The 23,275-nt window shown below is 37.9% G+C and overlaps 1 protein-coding gene across 1 annotated transcript in view; it reads left to right on the top strand.

Moving 5' to 3' along the window:
• FRK (fyn related Src family tyrosine kinase) overlaps positions 1-23,275 on the top strand; it is a 53,440-nt gene that overhangs the window by 23,038 nt on the left and 7,127 nt on the right. Inside the window, exons 3-5 of the mRNA XM_026844053.1 lie at positions 6,719-6,882; positions 7,504-7,672; positions 19,421-19,579. Of these exons, the coding sequence (XP_026699854.1) occupies positions 6,719-6,882; positions 7,504-7,672; positions 19,421-19,579 (492 nt within the window). The remainder of the gene's footprint in view (positions 1-6,718; positions 6,883-7,503; positions 7,673-19,420; positions 19,580-23,275) is intronic.

Raw genomic sequence — 23,275 nt, 5'->3', positions numbered from 1 at the left:
CCTGAATGTTTATGTGTCAGTCACCTTCTAAGCATTACACAGAAATACATTAAACAACTTAATGAACCTTTGACACATTCTTGGTTTCTCTTTCCAAATCATGAGGAAAAGATATATACCTGAAATGTCTTGTGGTAATGGGAGGGTTGTTTTTTATTGCCAAGACAAAGAAATATATGTTGCCTGTGGAGTGAAATACCGGGAAGTTTATGAAATAAATGATATTTGCAGTTCTGGGAGAGTTCATTCCATAGTCTTCAGTTTGCCCTTAAGGAAGTTTGCTCTTGCCAAGAAGCACTGATAAGAAAACTAACAGCAAGGAATCAGAATGGTTCCGGACTGTGACAGAAATGACCCTCGTGCGTGCACCCTTTTATCCAAAGACTGTATTATAGCTGCAGACCTTTCAAAATCCTTTCCCTCTACATGCCAACTTAGCCCTGTCTTACGAGGTTTCAGCTTCCTTCAAGCATTCTTCATTAGTGAACTGATTTCATCCAAAGACTGGGCTAGACCGGTAACGGTGTGGTGTAATGCAGGGAAGGATAGTTAGGCCTGTATTATCTGCTTAATGCTGGCACTTGAATACACGACACCTTACTAAAAATCAATGGGAAAGATTGTACTTGTGCACCTAGGGGTGGAAATGCAATTTCTTTTTATTATTCTCCAAGTGTAGCCTTCTAGGAAAGATGAAAAATCTTTATTCTGTACCCTGCATCCTGACTGTTTCTCTAACAGGAAGGCAGCAGTACCTTATTTAAACTATGAAGTACCGCAGAGGAAGATCGAAGAGAATGAAAATAAATATTAGGCCAGCATTGGGGGTAGAATGAGGTCATCCTTTGATGCTGCTGTTTAATTTTTTTTCCTTACAAATCATGGACAGAAACTATATTCTATCTGATTTAGTACATTTGATTTAATTATAAAAGTTTGTGGTAGAGATTTTTCAGGTTTCTGTATAAGTTTATTTGGGAACAGGAGATTTGATGATGGCTGATAACAGCAAGATATGAAACCGTCAGTGTGGATTTCTTCCATGCTGGTTTGTTTAATGAAGCAAGGGAACAGTGGTGCTGAAGAATGTAATGCACAAGGCAGAGGCAAGGCTTCAGCTACAGGAGCCAGCCCTCCTTCATGCACAAACAAGGGTTGTCCTCTGAGCATATATGCATATATATGTGTCATCTCAGATTCATTAAACGTTTGTGCTCTTTTAGGCAAAGAAAGAGAATAAACTCTGAAGCACTCTGTAGACAGTGAGTATTAATGACATGATTTACCAGTGCTGTTAGATCTTTTAGCAGCTTCCCAGACTTAAATGTAATTTAGCCTCGACATGCTACTTTATCCTGAAGAGCTAAATATTATTTGCTCCTTACCGAATAGGCTTGACTGGATCACATCTATTTGTGTTATGCAAGCTTTTTTGCTTCCAACCTAACAGTACATAATGGTCTAGACGTTGTATGTCCATAATCTCATCATTTATGTCTACTTTTGGGTGAGCTATTGCATTCTAAAGCAAATGATGAAGTGGGTTGTACTGTAAGGAGTATTAATTAGAAGGAAGGTTGCTTAGTTCACCAGATGCTATGGAGAAGTTTTTCTGACTCTCTCCTCTTTGTTCCATCAGAAGGAGTTATGAGACATTCAAAGCTGAGGCAGAAAAGCAGTATTTTCTTGAGAAATAGTGTTCAGAACTATTTATTTTAAAAGGTCTTGGATGGCTTCTATCTCATGGTAGCTGATACACTGACAGGGGAGAAGTCACAACCTGATATTTTGGAATATGTCTCTAATTTCTGTTTCCATTTTTTTCCAGTGCAGAAAGAATAGAGGCCCCCCAACTCCCATCCTCTGTAGGACGGGTTGGGTTTGCTCTACCTTCTATAGCTGTTTTGGTTTCATTCCAGAGTAGATGATAATGGCTGGAAGAGTGACAACCTGACTTTCAGAATTAAGGTCTTTAAGAAAATATTGTAATTCTGTGTCCAGCCTAACATTTAAGTGTAATAAAGCTAAAAAGGAAAAGAACTAGAAAAGGAAGATAGATTTCTACCCAAGTACTCATAAACTGATTTTATGACTTTCATGCTTGATTTTGTACTCATCTGGCCAATGTGTAAGAGACTTAATGTTAACAAGGGAGATAAATGGAGCTTCTTAGGAGGAAAAAAAGAAAAAAAAAATAAACCGTACCTTTCATTAAAATGACACTTTTGACTTCTAACTTGCCTTGATGGGAAAACTCATAATTTGTAAGATTTAGAAGATAAATGACTATTTAAATTAAAAATAAAAAGTCATGTTCAGAAAGGTTTTTCTCATCTGTGAATGGTTAAAGGGAAAGCTCATCAAACCAAATAGGCCACTGAGATGTGTTGCTATCATTTTAAAGTGTTTGACATTTTAAAAATAGGTTTTCCCATTTTAAAAATGCACATGTTGTTGACAGATTTTTATGTTGATGACTTCAGCATCTGGTGTGAAATGTATTAAATTTTAAACATGTTGGTACCATCTTAGACATTGACTCTTTTTAATTAAAAGCCATAATTTAGATGTGCTCAGCTTAATTGAGTGTCATTGCCAATGATAGCAGGAGGCTCTCTACTTCCCCACTCACTGAATAATGGTATCTGAAAGACTGATTGCATTAAATGACAATGTAAATGGTTTGTGTCTTCTTCATGTTTTTTTCTATGCTCCTAAAAAAGGTTGTGTAGTTTCCTCTAGGCCAGATTGGTTTTCAGCATAGGGAAAAATAAGCAATCATTTAAGGCAGCAGACTGATAGGAGTGGCAAAATCATGGCCATAGCAGGAGAATGATTTTGGATCAGCCCTTGCACCCGTTCTGTGCTGGTGAGGGCAATCTCATAAGCCACTCTCCTCTCACATCCACCCTGGGCATGGGGACTGAGCACAGCTCCTGCCGACAGCGCTGCTCTGCCAGTGTTGGGGGAGGACTGCTGACAACCCTAACGGTGCCTTAGTGTCTCCATGATTCATTTGGTGATGATACTGACTCTGATGATGCCACCATAAATTTTGCTGCCCTGGGGAAGGAGTAGAAATTATTTTATCCTCATCCTTGGGGTGGCAAAATCTACTTCTGTGTGGCCCAGCATTACAAAGATGGGAGGCAGAGAGAGGAGAATGCTTCTGTTAAAATGAAACCATGAAGAAATCTAATGGGCAGCTGTGATTCTTCTGCAAAGAGCAAGTTGGGGAGAAAACCACTGCAGTCTTCAAACCCAGATGCTGTCAAGCTGTGTGAAGCTGAAGTTGTGATCCTGTCCTATTTAGCAGTCTGATGTAGACTGGAATGACTGAAAGCTCTGAGGGGGTTATGGCTAGCTCTTCCCTGAGTGACACATGCTCTGTGTGTGGACAGAAGAGCAGCACCATGTTGCAGCACTGTTGGGTATGCGGTGTGGAATTTGTACAGCCACACTCAGCCCTGGGATACAAGCAAACAGCCCCCTATCAAATACTGTACTAATCTCATCTGCTTATCACAAGATGAGATGGTATCAGCACAGAAATTTTCTCCAGCTTCTCCACTCCCATCACCATCTGACCTAGATATTGCCAATCATAAGGCTTCATACAAGATCATTTAAGAAATTAGAGCACATCCTTCAAACCAACTCTTGCATAAACATTAGCTGCTTCACAAGTAATAATTATAATACTGCTAATAGATAAAGCAGGTAGTCAAACTACTTACTATCACTTGTGATATACAACTGAGACTGGATTAACATCGTCATCCTGCTGGCCTTTTATTCAATGCATCATAAATAGCAATTCATTTGGCCACACACACTTTCCTGTGAACTTTGAAGGTCATTACATTTTCAGTCTGTTATTACTGAATTGCTCTTTCCTTCATTTTGCTTCAGCCCCGTTTCCAATGATACATCACAAAAATATACATGCATTTTATAATTTAAATATACCAATTATGTTTCTTAAATTAAAAGGAAATGTCATTTGAAAATTGTGACATAATTATCTTTATACTCTGGAGTTATATTTACAAATATTCTTATTTCTGATCCTGATGCAGAATTCTAAGTTCTCAGGTCTCTAAAAATTTACCTGTGGCAGATACAAAATCCCCCAATACTTTCAACAGCTCCTATATGCCCTCTGGTGGCCTGGGATGACAATCGCACAGTACAGTAGAAAAATATTTGATCATGTATGATAGTATTCAAGAGAGAATTACTTAAATGGTGAAATTATAATTTACATCATTTTTTTTAATTGCATGCAATCAGTAATTTTCTATATTTTTTCTACATACAATATGTAGCTGCATATTTTTCTGTTATTATGACAAAAGTGATTGCCAAAATTCATGTAGTGTTACAGTATCAAGGTTCTATCAGCTATAATGTCTCCAGAGGAGAGACATTACAATTTTTTTGATAATAAGATTTTCAAATGTAACAGACTGAGACTGCTTCTAGGATTGAAAAATATATCCATTAAATTATTTAATTAAGAGTACCCACTAGTCAGCATGATTGAATTGTTTGCTGGAATTTTGGCTACTAAAAGGTACACTGGAAGTAAACAGCACAGGGCCTTTCCCCTATGCCTTCCTTTTGCTTTTCAGGCTTTTTGTCTTGCACAAGGATCCTGTGAAGGGGACAATGGTAATTTCCTAAATCGATGGGTGTGGAAGGAGCCACCCTGGCCTATTGGAAAGATGTAATGTTTGGTGATGAGGACCAGGATGGCAACTGGAGATAACTTCTCCACTCATCATGGAAAAGCACTGTGTTACTTCATTAAATACAGGGTGGGATACCCCTCTGATTTTTCTCCCCTTTTTTAACCTATTGCCACTTGTCTTTTTCCAAAATGTGGTGCTTCACGTTTAGTACTGCTCCAGTGTTTCTCTTCCTAGCCATTCCCCAGACTCACTAGATGTTTCCCATTCTCCTTTTTGGCTCAATTCTGAATCTCACTGGCCCCCACCCTAACTAGACAGCCTGTGTCCCTTCACCTTGCTCCCACACTGTCTCTAACAGGTGGTGAGAACACATGTCTATACTTTCAAATACTTGCCCCTCACTTAATCTCATTACAGTTTGGTACCACTCCTTGAGCTCTGAGCAATTTTTTCCACCTGAAATTCTTATCAGAAAACCTGTTTCCACTGATGTATATATCTTCTGAGATGCAGAAAATTTATCCTAATACTTAAGAGGGAAGATAACTGTTTAAGAGGGAAGATAACTGTTTAAGTTATGCTTTATATGGTCAGAATTCCTCATTGCCAGCTAGGTTCATTGTGGAACACTGTTAATATTAGAACTAACATTTATGGCATTGATAGGAGCTAAATCAGTTACCCTTTAGTTTGTAACAAACTCTCCATGGAGAGAAATGGACAGTGATGTCTCAGTCATGGAGTGTCATGCTGAATGACATCCCCACATAATTGACTAAATCCCTTTCCAGTCCTTTGGAAGTGCCCTCTCTTGATGCTCAGCCTGCCATTTCTACTACTGATATTTCTTTATAAAGGAGATCTCTAAGCTAGTCGTCTCCAAACTTTTTTGATTGTGCAACTCCCACAAGTAAAAAGATTTTTGAGCATTCACCCTCTATATATGTTTATTTATTTATTTGTAATCTATATGTGTATATATACCATACTGATAATTTATGTACATTGTAGAATATAAGCAAAAAAAAAAGAAATTAAAAAATGGATGACATAAAGATGAAATAAACAGTATTTTAAAAATATTTATTTTATTTTTAATGGTACAAAAAAATACTTTTCCCCACACCCTAATGGATTGTCTTGCGCACTGCCTGAGTTGCACACTCTGCTTTGGAGACCACTGCTCTAAGCCATGTATGATGGAGATGTGAGAAATGGCAATTACAAGCCTAATATTCCTTAAATAATGCACTAGGTGAGTGATAGTGCATTTTTTGTCCGTCTCTGGTCTGCTAGTGGTCTAGGTCTAGCCCCAGCCTTCTTTCTAACATCTCTAAAGAGTGGTCTGATGGTCATAGGGAAGGACACTGGATGTCATGGCATGAAGGTAAATAGCCTATAGGAGGTGAGGAGAGAAAAGTCTTGTTGATTAGGAAACAACAGACTAAAGTAAAACACATTTTAGTGGAAAGGGAGTCATCAGCTACTTGAAACAAAATGTTATTGGCCTGAGTTTTACAGTTTCTAAACATACACAAATCTCAATGAAGCCCATGGAAGATGTGAGTGCTTGTCAGAGAGTCATGGCCATGTGAGGGTATATCTGTTTGCTTTAAAATTCCTGACAGCCCAGCATCTGCTGTTTGGAATATTAATGCTGATAAATGAAATATTAAAAACTGATTAAATGATTACTGTGAATTAGATGCTCCTGGATGATTTTGGTGTTCTAAAAGATGGAACATATGAGCTACCTCACAGAAGATATATTTATGTGTTTTTGTGTCAGGTCTTATGGTGCAAGCAAGAATCTCCAAACCGGAATGTTTGAAGACTGTTAGACTAGATCTGTTAAGCTATCTAAGTAGTGGGCTTTAGTTTGAAAGAGATTTTTTATAGTTGTCATCTTTGAATCTAAAATAATTTATTTTAAGGTCCTTATTTAAGAATCTTAAAACTGGTCATAAGCTATATTGTACCACTGCTATAACTCATGGAAATTTAATATATTTAAATTTTCTTAGTTTTTGATGGTGCATCTGTGAAGCACTACAGGATCAGAAAGCTGGATGAAGGAGGATTTTTCCTAAGCAGAAGGAAAACTTTCAAAACTCTAACTGAGTTTGTTGACTATTACAGTAAGAACAGTGATGGCCTCTGTGTGGTGCTTGGAAAGCCATGCCTAAAGGTAAGAGTGGATGTTACACTGTGCACTAGTTTTTGTATGCTAACTCATCAGATACCAGTCAGAAGGTGTAAACCCCATATCCACTTCTACATTTTCAAAATGTTGATGATCTGCTTACTTTCAGGAAGTTCTGGATAGCGCTACGGTTTCGTTCTTGAAGCTGACATGTTAATAATAAAATACTGTGCCATTTTTAACAAGTCATCGTGTGGCTGGAGGAGAAAATATGCCAAATCAAGATTTATGAATACCTTTTTATAAATGTATATTGAGATGAAATCTCCCACTTCATAACTCTAGCTGTCCATAAGTAATTACTGAGACAAAACCACAAGGTTCAGGCAAGCAATACGTCACTGTTCACTGCTAGAAGGATGATTTCTAATTTTTAGTTTTAATAGCAGGATATTTTCTTTAGAGTATTTCTTATTTCTAAAAAAAAAAATACTCAGAATGTAGGCTGTATTTTACATTCTCATCTCACTTTATGACATGTATGTACTCTAAGGAAATGTTATTTATATCAGTTGCAACTTTACCTGACATAGTTAACAATTACTTGTATATGCTGTTGAAAAAATACTAGAAGTCTCAATTACTGTATTATTTTTCTTTTACAAGATACAAAGTCCTACTACTTTTGACTTGTCATATAAAACTGTCGATCAATGGGAGATAGACCGACAATCTCTGAAATTGTTGAAAAAATTAGGATCTGGTCAGTTTGGAGAGGTATGGGAAGGACTGTGGAATAATACCACCCCTGTGGCAATCAAAACATTAAAACCAGGTATGTGAATTACTCTTAAATGTTAACAAAGTGAAATGTTAGCAAGGGTGCTCCTTTATTTCTTAAATGCTAATGAAAAGAAAGCCTACCCATATATGCAACTATTCTTAAAATCCATGCACATAAACATGAAGGTTAGTAAAGCTCAAGGTCCAGATATTCTTTGGCATTTTTAATTACAATTTTATACAGTCTTCTGTTTCCATACGAGCTGAACTCATTCAGCATCTATATTACCTAAACAGGCAGCTCCAGCAAGGACATCTACTTGTACAATAATGCTTGTGTGGAATTGAATGACTACATTTGATCTGTAGGTGAAGTAATCGGTTTAATACTGGTTTGACATCTGTAGAATTTCTTCTAGTGATTAGATGTTATATTGTAATGATTCATTGGTAATATAGAATACATACAATGTTAAGCCTGTATTTAAGGAGTGCTTTAATCTTAATATTGACTGAATAATATTTCTCAAAGTTTTTGATACACAATATTAACACCTAATATTTGCATGTAATATAGGCTTATTGCTAATGCAGCTTTTAACATTTTTCTTGACTATTTTTCATTAACTTTAAGTAATTTATACATTTTAAATTGACAACATAAAGTATCTGCCAGCAGATGGCAAGAACCACATAGATAAGAAAGGTAGCCTGGATGATATACATGTTTTTAAAAAAGAAATAACAATATAATGGGTTGTGGTTAATTGAAAAAGCTTGTGTTGGGCATTAGTGATCATGTTTCAGGAAGCAGAACAGATTCAGATCTTTGATTCAGAATAACAACAATATACCTGAGTCCTGCCTGAATGGTCTCCTGAACAGGGAGGAATTTAAGCATGTGTTTTAGGGTTATCTTGTATAAGGATATTGTCTGTGTTTTGGGACTCGCAAATTTAAAGCAAATAAGCACCTTTTTTTCTCTGCTTAACTGAAAGAAAAACTGTTCAGACTAAAGGCCTTCTATAATTGATGTGAAAGACAGCATACATTTTTCAGTGAACTGATACATCTCCCTTGTGACCCAGTAAACACAGAAACCATCTTGAAATCTCTTTGTCCATTTCCCTTTCCTAAGACAGTATCCACTAAGCCTATAGCTTTTGTGACAGGAATCTCTATGCCTATGCCTATTTTTATTGACTTCTGAAACTACAAGTCTGTAATCAGTCTTTTTCTCCTTGTGTCTGACCTGAATCTTTCATTCTGCAGTACAAGTCCTTTACCTCTTGTCTTATACACCATGACTAAAGAGTACCTAATTTTTCGTCCTTTTTACGCAGTGTTGTACATACTAGAAAACTATTATCAAGTTCCTTTCTGGTCTTCTCCTCTTTAGGTTAAACAGCTCAACCAGATTCTTTGTGTAGCTCAAATGTTTTAGATGTTCCACTGTTTTCAGAAGATCTTTACTGGACTGTTTCAAGGTGGTAACCATATTTTTTCCAAGTATGATGCTAAAAGGAAGAACAAGTCTAGATGTGTAAAGAAATAATATTTGCTTCGCATTTCTGACATGCTAGACCTCTGTTTAAACAGGCCAATATGATGATTGCCTTTCTTCTCCATAAGTCAAGAACCTAATTTGTCCATCTGAGTTTATTTTCCTTTAATGATTTAATCCAACATCTGGACAATTCTGTTTTATTGCAGAAGACTGAAGGGTCCTTACTAAAGTGTGAAATCTCTTAAATGATATTTAAAGAAGGAAATACATGAAACGAATGAAGAACAAGACAAAACTATCTTAAATTTTTATGATATTAAGTTTCCTTTTAGAAATTGTTTTTTTGCTTTCCTCTTTAAGAAAATATGTGGCAATTAGCACCCTAGGAAAAGGCTTGTTTCTCATCAAACAAAATAATTAGATTTTGAACAAATTGCAGTGCATACATTTCTACTTATTTTCTTTAGTGGGTAGGTGGAGCTGACATTTATCTGGTATGGCATATGCAAAAACAGGAAGCTATCTTAATCATGTTTCATCTCCTCTTAATAACTCATTACAAAACTCTAATTCAGCTTTTTCTTCTGTGTAATAGGGACACTACATATTATCAGTTCTTTGTGAAACAAACTTCTCTTTTAATAATAGATTCAATCAGAAGTACAAGACTACCCAGAAATATGTGAAACACTAGTAGCAAGTTCCAGCTTCCATTTGCTACTTTTTTTTTTCTCTTATTTTTCTTTTTAATGCTGAATGACTGCTACTAATACTCCACCTGAAGAAATGGAAAAGTTAGTTAATTTTACTTCTGAAACAGATTTTTATGTGTTTAAAGACAAACTGATCTGTGGAGATCTGTTTGTTCAACTCAGTATCCTTTTAATATCTTGCTGATAAAGCACACAGAGAACACAAGACTTCTAGAGTGATGTGAGGAGGAAAAGAAGGTTTTTTTAGTTTCTATAATAATAGGGTGTCCTAAATGCACTTACAGAAGACTATAAAACAATATAAATTGATCACATAAACTTCTTCAATAGGTTTGTTAGCTAAAAATTAAATTTTACACTGGAATAAACATAATATTCACTGCAAACTCATTATTACGTACAGACTAGCACAGTGCAGTAGAAGAAACCCCTTCCATTGTGAAACTTTTTGTAATATCATAGTTAGGCTGTGAAAAAAGGCTTTATTAATCAATACTTTTTCTATCTCTGTTTTTTTCACTCTAGTCTGACTCCTGTTAAGGTCAACAGTAGTAGTTTCATTGATTTCACAGTGGGTTATATTGAGTTAGGGCAGACACAAGCCCCACCTGGATGCGATGCTTGGATAGCAGAGTTTGTGATCTAATACTGTGATAAGAAAGTCATACATTGCACTTAGTGATGCTCAGAATGAAGAATTTGATTCTCAAAGCCATCTTGATAAATTATATAAGTAATACTGAATCTCTTATCACTGTACTTTGTGAACTATCTCATTCTACAAAAACAATTCAGTCTCAACTGGAAGTATTTAACCTTGTCATATAGTTCTCTAGGGAATTACCCTCTTCTACACAATGTTTTCACCATTTGGAGTGCCTTACTGTAATCAGCTAGCATACTGGTTTTCCATAGCTTGTTCTCATCATTACTCATGAGGAATAACATTTCAATAATTAACGAAAAATCCCAATACCCTCACCCTAATCTGAGTAATAAATGCTTAGCTTGGTACTAATAAAATTACACCAAAGACTAGGTCGGGTAATATCATTAATCATAATATAAAGATAACTGAATGGAAAACATAGTAGTTAATGAATAATCAAGAAATACATCATGTTAAGATTGAAGCTTCCGATACTCACAGAAGCAATTTTTCAGGCTTTGAGTGTAACACACTGTAAAATGATCCTCTCCTGTTAGAATCACAGAATCATTTAGGTTGGAAAAGACCTTTAAGATCATCGAATCCAACCATTAACCTAGCACTGGCAATTCCATCACTAAACCATGTCCCTAAGTGCCACATCTACACGTCTTCTAAATACCTTCAGGGATGGCGACTCAACCACTTCCCTGGGCAGCCTGTTCCAATGCTTGACAATGCTTTCAGTGAAGAATTTTTTCCTAATATCCAATGTAAACCTCCCCTGGCACAACTTGCTTGTTACCTGGAAGAAGAGACCAGCACCCATCTCACTTTCTTTCTCTCACTACCTTTCAGGTAGTTGTAGAAAGTGATAAGGTCTCCCTTGAACCTTCTTTTCTCCAAGCTAAACAATCCCAGTTCCCTCAGCCACTCCTCATAAGACTTGCACTATAGACCCTTTATCAGGTTCATTACCCTTTGGACATGCTCTAGCATCTCAATATCCTTGTAGTGACGAGCCCAAAACTGAGTACTGTGTTTGAGGTGTGGCCTCCCCAATGCCAAGTACAGGGGGTCAATTACTTCCCTAGTCATGCTGACCACACTGTTTCTGATACAAGCCAGGATACTCTTGGTTGGCCTTCATGGCCACCTGGGCACTCTGCTGGCTCATGTTCAGCCGACTGTCAATCAACACTCCCAGGTCCTTTTCCACCACACTCTTCCCCAAGCCTATAGTGTTGCATGGGGTTGTTGTGACCAAAGTGCAGGACCCGGCACAATTTTTGCTTGTCTCAAAGATCTAAATAAGTTGTCTACACTGAGGGAGGAGGGGACATATTTTAAATCTTTTTGCTGAGATACTTTACAGTGTTGACCCACTGGAAAAGAAGGTCATCAGAGCAGTAGAGAATTGTGATAAACTGGAAGTGATCTGCTAAATACAGGGAATTAAGATAGAGAGGGTTCTGTTAAAATGGCTTTACCACCAGAGAAATTGTGACATGGAACCATGCTCTTATTACCAATCAGGAACAGGTCAATCAAGTAAGGTAATCACATAGCAAACAATATAGAAGAGAATAATGCAATCAGTATGTCATAGATTTATAGGCCTGAAGGCCAGAACAGATTTCTGCTAGTTCGAGTTTTTCTGTTGAGCATTGTTTTGCAGTGTACACCAGTCCTAGATCATGTATAGTCTAAATACTTTGCTTTTATATGTCATTAGATTTCACCTCTCTGCTGAGATAGCATATTTATATTTAATCAAAAGACAGCTTGCTTTTGACTAGATAATGACTACAAGTCTTCCAGTCCTGAGATGAAGACACAGAGACAAGTTGCCTCTGCTATCTTTGACAGTTTCTATTAATGGTATATCACTATATCCGTAAGAACGTGGGCCTAATTTCTCACCTGGATTTACCCAATGTATTCTCTTAAACTCTTGCTATGTCTTGTAATAAAATAAAAGTCTCCTTGTATGCATTATTTTTTCTCTTTCCATTCTGGAGGTACGTGCAGAGCGAGTTAAACCAACTTTCAATGGTCTTTAGAAAGGCTAAATATAGTTTCTTGTTATATCGTACCCTTCTCCTTTCTCAAATACTTTTCCAGGACTTACACTAATTCTAGCTATTGCTGCTAAAAGGTTTAAAATCATTGTGTTTAGGTAGATGATCTTCCAACCTGTAGGAAAAATAAAACTCCTAGAATTCTGGTGAGATAACAGTGATGGATTTTTCCTAGAGGCAGTTGTCCCTTCATGCAAATGTGTGATTCCTGACTTGTGAGTAATTAGGGTATTCAGAAATCTGTTTCCATTCCAGTTTGGAGCAAAAGCCAATTTTTCAGATATTGCACACAAACTGGAAATTTCATAAGTGTTTCTTTCAGAAACATTGATATGTAGCATACTAGCTACATTTTTTGTATTTTTAGGCATCTAATAGCTTATTTTTGATAATTAGTGGGAAGAAATAAGCATTTACATGTCAGATATATCATACTGTAGGTTAGAAATGTGCATTTACAATGAGAGAATAACATGCTATTAAGGCATGTTTCTTTCCATTGATTGTAAAGTCTGGACAACTAACTTAGATTTTCATGCCTAAATAATAGTCTACAGTTGGAGAAGGTAAATTCAGCTACCTGCAGTATTCTATAATTCCACAGAATTTAGAAGAATTACAAAACTGAGGAAAATATTAAGCTGGTGAAGCCTATGAGATCTTAAACTGGTCAGCCTGGGAACCCTCTGACCAAGAACTCGTTTAGAACTGCAGAAAGACTGGGTTTCCAAAGGAAGCCCTATGAAATGTCCATCTTCTGATGAACCTGGTGGTGGGTTACCCTCTACCTTTATAATTATGGAGTATCGAGTGTATAGTCCACTGGCTATGGACAGAAGGGCTCCACACACAGCTCTTACGGACCATAGGGCAGATTTTGCAGGATAAACAACTCAACCAGTGATGTTTTCAGATTCAATGAACCATCCTTTTTCAATGAAATCCTTTTTCTGCTAGCATTTGTTGTCCATCTCTTAACAGAATGTTCAAAACTTCAAAATCAGAAATATCAGAAGATTAAATCTATTGATCCAGAACCATGTTTTCCCCTGACTCTTTGGAGACTTTTTTTCAGGGGCAGTGGTGGATTATGAAGACCTTCAAAATGTCAGAAGGATTAGTCTGTGATCTTTATACAATATTTCTATTAACCTTGCAGGAAGAGTCACGGGACTCATAATTAAACTAGGGTCTTTTGGTGCGGTGGGTTGACCCTGGCTGGATGCCAGGTACACACCAAAGCCACTCTATCACTCCCCTTAGCTGGATAAGGAAGGAAAAAAATATAATTAAAAGCTTGTGGGTCGAGATAAGGACAGGGAGGGATAACTCACTGATTACCATCATGGGCAAAACAGACTTGATTTAGCAGTCAAATCAGAATAGGGTAATGAGAAATAGAAACTAAACCTTAAAACACCTCCACCCCTCCCTTCTGCCCGGGCTCATCTTTGCTCCTGAGCAGCACAGGGGAACAGGGAAGGGGGGCTGCGGTCAGTTCATCACACATCATCTCTGCTGCTCCTTCCTCCTCAGGGGGAGGAGTCTTCACACTCTTCTCCTGCTCCAGTGTAGGGTCCCTCCCACAGGAGACAGTCCTCCATGAACTGCTTCAGTGTGAGCTGTTCCCATGGCCTACAGTTCTTCATGATCTGCCCCAGCGTGGGTCCCTCCCATGGGGTGCAGTCCCTCAGGAACAGACTGCTCCAGTGCGGGTCCCCCACGGGGTCACAAGTCCTGCCAGCAAACCTGCTCCAGCGTGGGCTCCTCTCTCCATGTGCCCACAGGCCCTGCCAGGAGCCTGCTCCAGCGTGGGCTTCCCACGGGGTCACAGGCTCCTCCGGGCACATCCACCTGCTCCAGCGTGGGGCCCTCCCCGGGCTGCAGGCGGAGATCTGCTCCACTGCCAACCCCCGTGGGCTTCAGGGCACAGCTGCCTCCCCATGGGCTGCACCGCGGGCTGCAGGGGAACCTCTGCTCTGGCGCCTGGGGCACCTCCTGCCCTCCTTCACTGACACTGGTGGCTGCAGAGTTGTTTCTCTCACATATTCTCACTCCTCTCTCTGGCTGCAGTTACTGTTGTGCAGCAACTTTTCCCCCTACTTAAATACATTATCCCAGAAGGTACTACCACTACTACTCATCCTTGGCCAGTGGCAGGTCCTTCTTGAAGCTGATGGCATTGGGTCCTTTGGATATAGCTTCTAGCAGCTTCTCACAGAAGCAGCCTGTAGCCCCCCCACTAACAAAACCATGCCACACAAACCCAATACATTCCACCCCTCACTTCTGTGAATCACATATACAAGAATTATCATTAAAATCAGCAGTGATCACACAAACTTCAGTCACATCAACAAAAAGAACTCCTCACACCAAAATCAGAAAAACATCATCATAACATCAAAGTGGACAATTTATACGAAATTCACCTCTTTCACAGTTACAGTAGTCAAAATTCCCCATGATCACTCCGTTCTTCATTCTTTAACGTTCTTCGGTCCATGTTTTACCCATTACTTCTCCTCATTCTTATTACAGTTTGTTGATCACTGTGACTGTAAACAAAAAGCAGTAGTAATGTGATGCCTTCATTCAGATAATTCTCTTATTTGTTCACTGGTGTTTTACTTTGCTTTGGAGACATCTGTGATATTTGACCAGCCAAAAACATAGTGACGTATGTGTGAATGAAAAAACAAACCACAAAAACATCTTTACCTTGAGGAACATCTTTAATTTATGAGTTGTTGACCCACAGTCATCAAAGAGGTGTAGGGATCAGCAGATATAAAAATGGTCTAGAAGCCACCAATTGCTATTCTTGGCTCTGGACAGCACTGTCTTGCTGTAGGTCCCTGAACATGTTATTTCACATTTCTGTTTTTATTTTCTCACTGAGATATTGTTTTTTCTATTTAAATGGAAATCATTGCAGCAGGGATTTGTACTTTGTCCTGTGCTGAGTGCGACGGATTCTCTAGAACCTATTGTCTGGGCTAGCTTGCTTCTCCAGCTGTCAGCATGTAAAACAGACATCTATCATCACCAATTAATCGTATCTGAGGAAGTTCCTCATGTCTGTTCAAGTTGACAGATGCATTTGTTATTATCATATTGTAAAGCATCTCCCAAGCTTCTCTGTTTGCATGGAAGCTGCCTAAGCATGACTTTTTTTCAGGAGGCTTTCTTAAAATCATCTCTGGGTTGGTATTGTCAGTGGAGGTTTTAACAATATTTTCAGTTCTTTAGTATGTCATCTCTTTAGTGCATATGCAGTGTAAAAAGATTTGCACTCAGGAAAGTCTCCCAATTTCCTTGAACAAAGAAACATTTTCCTTTTAGTTTAGTACATAACCTTACACTAACTTGTAAGTTCATTGCTGTAGGTGAGAAAGCTGCTTGAGAATTGTCAGATACCTATCTCATTCTCCTATTAATATGAATAGTTTACACTCAGTCTCTCAAGTTACCAAAAGCTTGGTCTTTTTAATATTAATTCTTTATTATGCATAAACTTATTCAGAAGATCACAGCATATGCTCCATGTACTGTGTACATAAGTTCATTTTGTATAAACATATTCAGAAGACAAGGTTGCTCTGAAGTACAAGGTTACTTTGAAGCCCTTTGGGAAGGTTTATTGAAAGTTGCAAAGGGTCTCTGGAGGGGTTTATCAAATATTTAAGGGCCACTTGCACTTAGACCAGTGGAAACTGGAAAAAACCTGACCTTTCTCTCTAACTCATTTTGAAATCATCAGTGTTTATTTTACAATGTGAAGCTTCCTCACTTCTAGAACAAAATATTTTCAGAAAATAATCAGAACTGATATACCTGCTTTAAGTAGGCTTAAATTAGAGGTGCTTTCTGGCAAAGCAGCACATCACAAAACACATCAAAGAAACATACTACATTTTATTCTTAAGAAGGACTTTTACATTTACAGAACCTTTTTTCATTGAAGAAACAAATTATCAAAACTGTATTTTCTTCCCATACTGATCAATCCACTCCCAAACTGGTGTCTTACAGAAGGGATACTTGTTTCAATAAAGGCTTCTGTTTACTAGTTGGTTTTTGATCAAGTCATTTCTACTTAAAGTAATTGGCTCTTCATCCTGTTTTTACCACTTACAGCTGAAAATGTAAGTTTTCATTGAAAACACATGTAATTCAAGTACAAAGTAAAAAAGCCTGGTTATTTGAAACTCTGTGGCGTATATTTTATATATTTCATTTATATGAATTTCCTCGAAGAAATGTATTGTAACTTTTTTTTGCCACTGTTGTAACAGGGTTTACCTAACTAATTTGTTGCAAGATTGTTTTTAGAGGCAGTTTTTACTTGGTTTATCTAGTTGCTGAAACCTAATCTTAACACTGATAAAGACACTTTTTATTTCTTTTCAGTTAGCATACAATCCACTTACTAACTACAGTATAAGAGCTACAGGGCTCTGGGCTGTTTTTTGAGCTCTATCTGCTACTTGTGCTGTTTAAAGATATAAACTAAGTAAAACTGAAGGTTACATATGCTCTTTAAAATATACAGGAAATTCTTATTGATCTTTGTCACTGCTTTGTTATCATTATTATTAATTACTTTTACAGCGTAAAGAAGGATTTGCTTCTATTCAGCTAATAGGATACTTCCTTCCTGATCAATTTATTGGAAGTTGTCATATGTGAAAAACATGTTGCTTGGTTTCAGTTTGTTGGAAGAAGCTTAAACCATGATTAAACTGCGAGTTTCCTTGTAGATAAACTTTGATGATGGGAACAAATCAGATATTGTAGTTTTCTGTGAAGAAATCCTATATAATGATCCAGAGGGCAGGTGATTTGATAGACCCCAAGTTAGCAAATTTACCATTTTTAGCATTGACTTGTCTGATTTTGGCAGCAATGATAAATCACTAGTCATGCTTATGCATTTACCTTTGGAGGTAGAATACTTCACACCATGCAGCTTCTTTGTAGACTTTAGGATGATTTCAATAACAAATGCATCTATCTTGAAAAGAGTAAGCAAATGGACCACAATGTTAAATCAGTATCAAAGTGAGTCTAAACCCTATAAAGACAACCCTAGGCTTTGTTTTTTTGAGTCTATGATTGGTGGAAAGTTCAAATAAATCTGTAAATATTATGCTGCTCCAAACAGGAAAAGGACATAACATTACAGGTATTTTTTTTTTCCCCACCTGACTGTCATAATCTCTGCTTTATCCAGACCAAGTATGATTCATTTACTTTTCATGCAGGCTCCCACTTTCTTCTGACAGTGACAGAAGAAAATGGGTATAGCCTGTACCTGTTGAGTAGATGTATTATTGGCTGCTGTCCATTTATTGATGGAATGGAAATCCATTAACTTTCACCATCCCTCCTAATGGCATCCTATAAAGTACTGTCAAATTGGACCCCATGGGATTGACAAGGAAAGTATGAGGGCATGGGGGGAAAGGGGCACCTGTCCCTTGCAATAATCTTTGCTCTCACAAGTTGCAATGTCAAGTGGCTCTTTTTTTTTTTTTTTTTCATAAAGTCTATGTCAGAAGCATTTCTGAGTCATTCCTCTAGCATTGATGCAAGGATATGAAATCACACATTATTGCTATGTTTTGAGAAATAGGTTGGAGCACTTTTCAGGAGGCGACATTCAAGGTAGGTGGTGGGTGAAGGTGGCCAATGGCTGATTTGCCAGTTCATTCTGTAGAACAGTTTTTCTGGTGCAGTTTTATTGCTGAGCCATTTAGCATCCTCCCAGCATTTCACTTCATTTAAACATCCATGTTTGGAAGAGAGCCAAACTCCCAATGAACCTTGTCATTTACCTAATGTTAAGAAAACATAAAGAATCTTACTCTTGCAGCCTTGGCTTCTCAAATGACTCAGTCTGCTTACACTAAGAAAAGAGTTTGTTTTTAAACATGGCATAGAGCAGACTAGATGGGTAGATTTTTTTCCCCAAACCTTCATTGTAATCTTTTCTTAATGAAACTTTGTGCCTTTGTGCATTTTTTTTTCTAATTAATCTCCTTTTCAGGACATATGACCTCTAATCCTAAATTTGCCACTGACTCTAGCTCTGTGTGCCATTTCTGTATTGCTTCTTTGGCATAGTTTATGCACTGGCTCACTGTGTATATGAATAGGACTAGAGATATTATGATTTTATGTAACACTTAAAATTTGGGATCGTTAGCTGTTAAGATACTTCTGCATTTAAGGGAGTGTAAAATTACTGCTACATCTGTGCATACATTGGTATTTCTAATAAGGTTGCTATCATGTGAACATTATAAATAGTTATTTGTATTTATGTATATAAAATGAACACGTCTACTCCTTATATGCTAAAGTCATTTCAGTGCTTTCAGGTTTTGATTGCTGAAGCTGAAAAAACAGCGCAACAAATTCTTATTGCAGCACCAATTTTCTGTCAGAAATTTTATGCTCATTATCTAGGCACTCTTGCCTCAGTTTCTGGTCATTTCGTTAACCAGTTATAACATAATTGTTTGCTTAAATTATATCATTTAACATTGTAGCCTCACTTTTTTCTCTTTGGGCAAGGCCTGGGGGCAGTTAATTTTAGCCTTTATGTTTCTGGTGACTGGAACACATACGTTCTCTGTCCCTGTGCAACTGGCATGTTTCACTCATTAACTCATTAACATTTATTTCAGCTGCACTGTCTGTTTTCTGTGGGAACTGTGAAGATTTGAGATGCTAATGTACTTTGAAAGACAGAAAACAATCTCAGTTATTCCCTTAAGACTGCCAGGCTGGCAGGAAGGCCTTTAATAACCGGCTTATGTTTTGTTATATGCTGTTGTTTCAGGTTCAATGGATCCAAAGGACTTCCTGAGGGAAGCACAAATAATGAAGAACTTGAGACATCCAAAGCTTATACAACTTTATGCTGTCTGTACTTTGGAGGACCCAATTTATATTATTACTGAGTTGATGAGATATGGAAGTCTTCTAGAATACCTTCAAAGTAAGCAAATGACTATAAACTCATTTCAAGGGGTGCCACAGCTGTCAGTTTAGCAAATACACTAACATAAAGGATAGAACTACAACACTCTGGTTTAATATAAAAGCTACATTATTTGTCACATGTGAGGATGAGAAAAGAGGGAAGAAAGAGGTTTATGAATTTTTGACGTGCCAAAGTATTTGAGAAGTAGGAGAGAATCACATTCACAGTTTGATTCTTGCCTCATAATGACCCACATTTTTCCACCCATTTCTATGAGTAGATGGGAACATACACCAACAGAATAAAAATATAAGCATCCAGGAGGATGGGTCATCATATTTGACATGAAATAGAGGCACTTCCACAAAATGTACTTAACAGCTTTGAAATCTATTACTAGGCAGGGATAACCTTTCACTGTGAATTTGTCCCTTACCTATTCGCATCAGGGCTTTTATCTCAGCAGCACCTCAAAGTGCTCTTTTAAAGGCAAATAATAATTAAAAATAAAGTTGTACAGTCTGGAACAGACTAGCATAATGATTGCACTTTAATTCACCCCTGCTATTGAGAAATGCTTGATTCTACTGTTGTTACCCATTTGCAGTTTAGTAGATGTCTCTGAGATGTCAAATGTCTCTAAAGCTCTAATGATGTCTTGAAGACAAAATGTTCACTGTGATCGTCTTGCTAAATTCCTTCTCTGTCTCCAGCCCATAAGGCAAAGCCCTGTGAAGTACCACAGACAGCATTTACCATGACACATGCCTTTCCCCATCTTCTCTGTGGAACCATTTTTTAAGTGAGACTCAGTCCAGGGACAATTGCAGCTAAAGAAATCTCTGGTAGAGGGACAACTCCACCAGGAACTGTGCAGAGAGAGGCTGCAACAATCTTGGGCCAGATCATCTTCAGTTTTGTAGACATTTAGTGGTCAGAGGTAGCAAAGCACAAATTTCCTTTAAATTCTCATCTTTGGTGCCTTTGTGTGAAAGTTGCTCCTTATCTGATTGAAGCCTGGCAGATCAGGAAATGATTGCTGTGCATGAAAGCATTTATTGCACAGGAGAAATACCTTTGAGAAAGCCAGGATGAGTCACAGCTATTGCAGAGGTGAAAACTGGTCTGTTTGTGCGTGGTGTCCAGGACACATCAGTGCCGTAGCCTGTGAGTGGGTCAGTTGCCAGCATATGCACAGCAGCTGCCCATGCTGTGAGCAGCATGTGTGCAGCCTGATCTTTGCGTAAGTGCTCATTCCTGTAGCCCTGCATCAAGAGAGATGGTGGAAGGTCAGTTGGTTTCTAGGCACCTGTCAAGATAACCATAAAAATGGCCAGTTGAAACACAGCCTAGTGGTATCTCCCCATGTCTGATGACCTATGTACAGGGGAATAAACAGAACTAGAAGGTGGAAGCAGAGATCCAGGTGTTTTGAAAGGTATTGCTCAGAGAGAAGTCATTACCATCAGTGTAATAAGGAAAGTGATTTAAAGTTTGTGTAGAGCTCTGTGACTGGAAGTGATCTATATCGACTGCTGGTCAGTGCACAGTTCCTGATAAGCATTCCTGAGACTCAGCCACTGCAGGAACCAGAAAAACATTTCCAAAAGGCTGCTGTCTATGTGTGCACTATGGGTAAATACGGCACACTGGTACAGAGGGGAAGTCCAGAATTCATTCTTTGGTTGAATTTCCCTTCCTATAAATGCATAGTCTGTTTTTCTCAGCTTTAAAAATCCCTAATATTTAATGCATAATGACTACTGCATTCCACCATAATGACAGCGACTTAAGAATGATGGACATGTGAATTCCCTGTGCTCCCTGTGAATGTACTTTGGGACACTTCTTGATGAACACTGCTATGCAAAGTTATTGAGCTGACACCAGTATGAGAAAAATGCAACTGAAAACTTTTCTTTGTTATTGGATGTGAATGAAATTGTCATAAACGTATGAGGGTTTTTATCAATTCTGATAGACCCGGAGCTTGTTTTGGCAGGGATGTAGTCTTGAAGTTCAGTGAATTATTACAGAGGCAATGCTCTGAACTGGGGAAAGTGCTGTTTGTTTGTTTATTTATTTATTTATTGTCAGACATCTGTCAATGAGAATATTTTCTTGTCTTTCCTATATGAGATGTTGTAATTGATTTTTTAGAACAGGGTGCAGACCCTAAGCCTTCTTTAATATTTTCTCTAATAAATATTTCATATAAGGGTGATAGTTTTGTCTAAAAATATTAGTCAAAAAAGGACATGGAGGGACTACATTTTCATAGGATAAAGAATAAGCCATGGGAAAGTTTTATAAATTCACCGGTAGTGCCAGGTTTTGAGTGTGGAAGTTATATTAACTTTGTGTTTTTTTTTTTGTTTTTTTTTTTTGTTGTAGTTTTTCCTTCTTTACAACACTTTTAAACAGACTAAAGCAAATGTACATCCATATGAATAGAGCTGGAAACTCTTCCAAACAGCTCTCAACCATCCAGATAGGAGCTAGCCTGGAAACCTCTGTAGTTGTACTAACTCAGGGCCATACTTGAACTTGCTTGACTGGCCTAATGGATTTTGGAGATATAATCAGAAATCTTTATGAGACAACCATACATGATTTGAATTTCAGATCCCAGAGAGACTCCTGCTTCATCTTTGTGCACAGTTTGCAGCTCCTGATCCGCTGAGGTTCCTCATTACAGCTTTCCCTTCTTTAATTCCAGAAGAGTAGCAGTGCAGAACTGGCTCACAGAGAGAAACCCTCCAAAATATACTGCAGCAGCCAGGGCAATGGTAGCTTCTTCTCCTCCCTCAGCCCACATGCTAAATGCAGATCAGCCTGATCTGGGATCCCAAACAGGCCCCAGTGGAAGAAATAGTCTTCAGTTGCAACCATTTAAGGTGGATCTCATCCTTATACTTTAACACAGTCCACCTGTGTGTCCTGCAGGGAATAAGGGTTTAACAGCTCTAACTCCTATTCTGTGCTGAGGCATCTCATTAAACAAGAGGCTTATGAGTCATCCTTTTTTTTTTTTTTTTTTTGCCATGACATTGCTGTGTTCTGCCTCTTGGAGCAAGCTTGTGTCAGTCCAGCCTGGAGCATCATCAGAGCAATGACAAACCGGTGCTCGAATCTGTCTGCATCCTTGTCTGCTTTCAGCAGCCTGTGCAGCTGAAGGAGCAGTGTGAAAGGAAACACAGAGAGAGGGATTTTAAACTCAGTCACATAAGCTAGTTTCCAAAACCCAGGACTCATGCAAAGTACTTGTACATATGTAGTTATTTTCTGATTAAATACAACATGTGTCATTTGAGGATTTATATCTTTGTCCAGTAAGATGAATAATAAATGTTGATGTCTGCCAGTTATCAGAACTGAAAAACTTCAGTGTTATATTAGTCTGTGGCCTGGTGATGGGTTTTCTTGATGGTTAAGCCATAGATTTTCATATAGCCTCATTTTTCTCCCTTTCTCTTTAAACGGTCAAGGCAGCTATTAAACCTATGTGTGGGAGAGGAAAAGACTTTCTGAGTCAACAATAGAAGTAAATAATCTTAGTGCTGGATTATCATAACAATGAGTTTAGCTTCAAAAAGGAAATAAGACAATAGACATACAGGGCAAATGTAATAATTTAAAATTCATTTCTTTTACCTATTCCTCTCAGAACATCCAGATATGCAGGAAATTCAAGGCCTGGAGATTGCAGAA

The sequence above is a fragment of the Athene cunicularia genome, assembly GCF_003259725.1.
Source record: "Athene cunicularia isolate RWA chromosome 3 unlocalized genomic scaffold, athCun1 chr3_part1, whole genome shotgun sequence".
In the NCBI taxonomy this organism is placed as follows: domain Eukaryota; kingdom Metazoa; phylum Chordata; class Aves; order Strigiformes; family Strigidae; genus Athene; species Athene cunicularia.
Note: the sequence above shows the minus strand (reverse complement) of the source record. Positions and strands in the feature narration are given on the sequence as shown.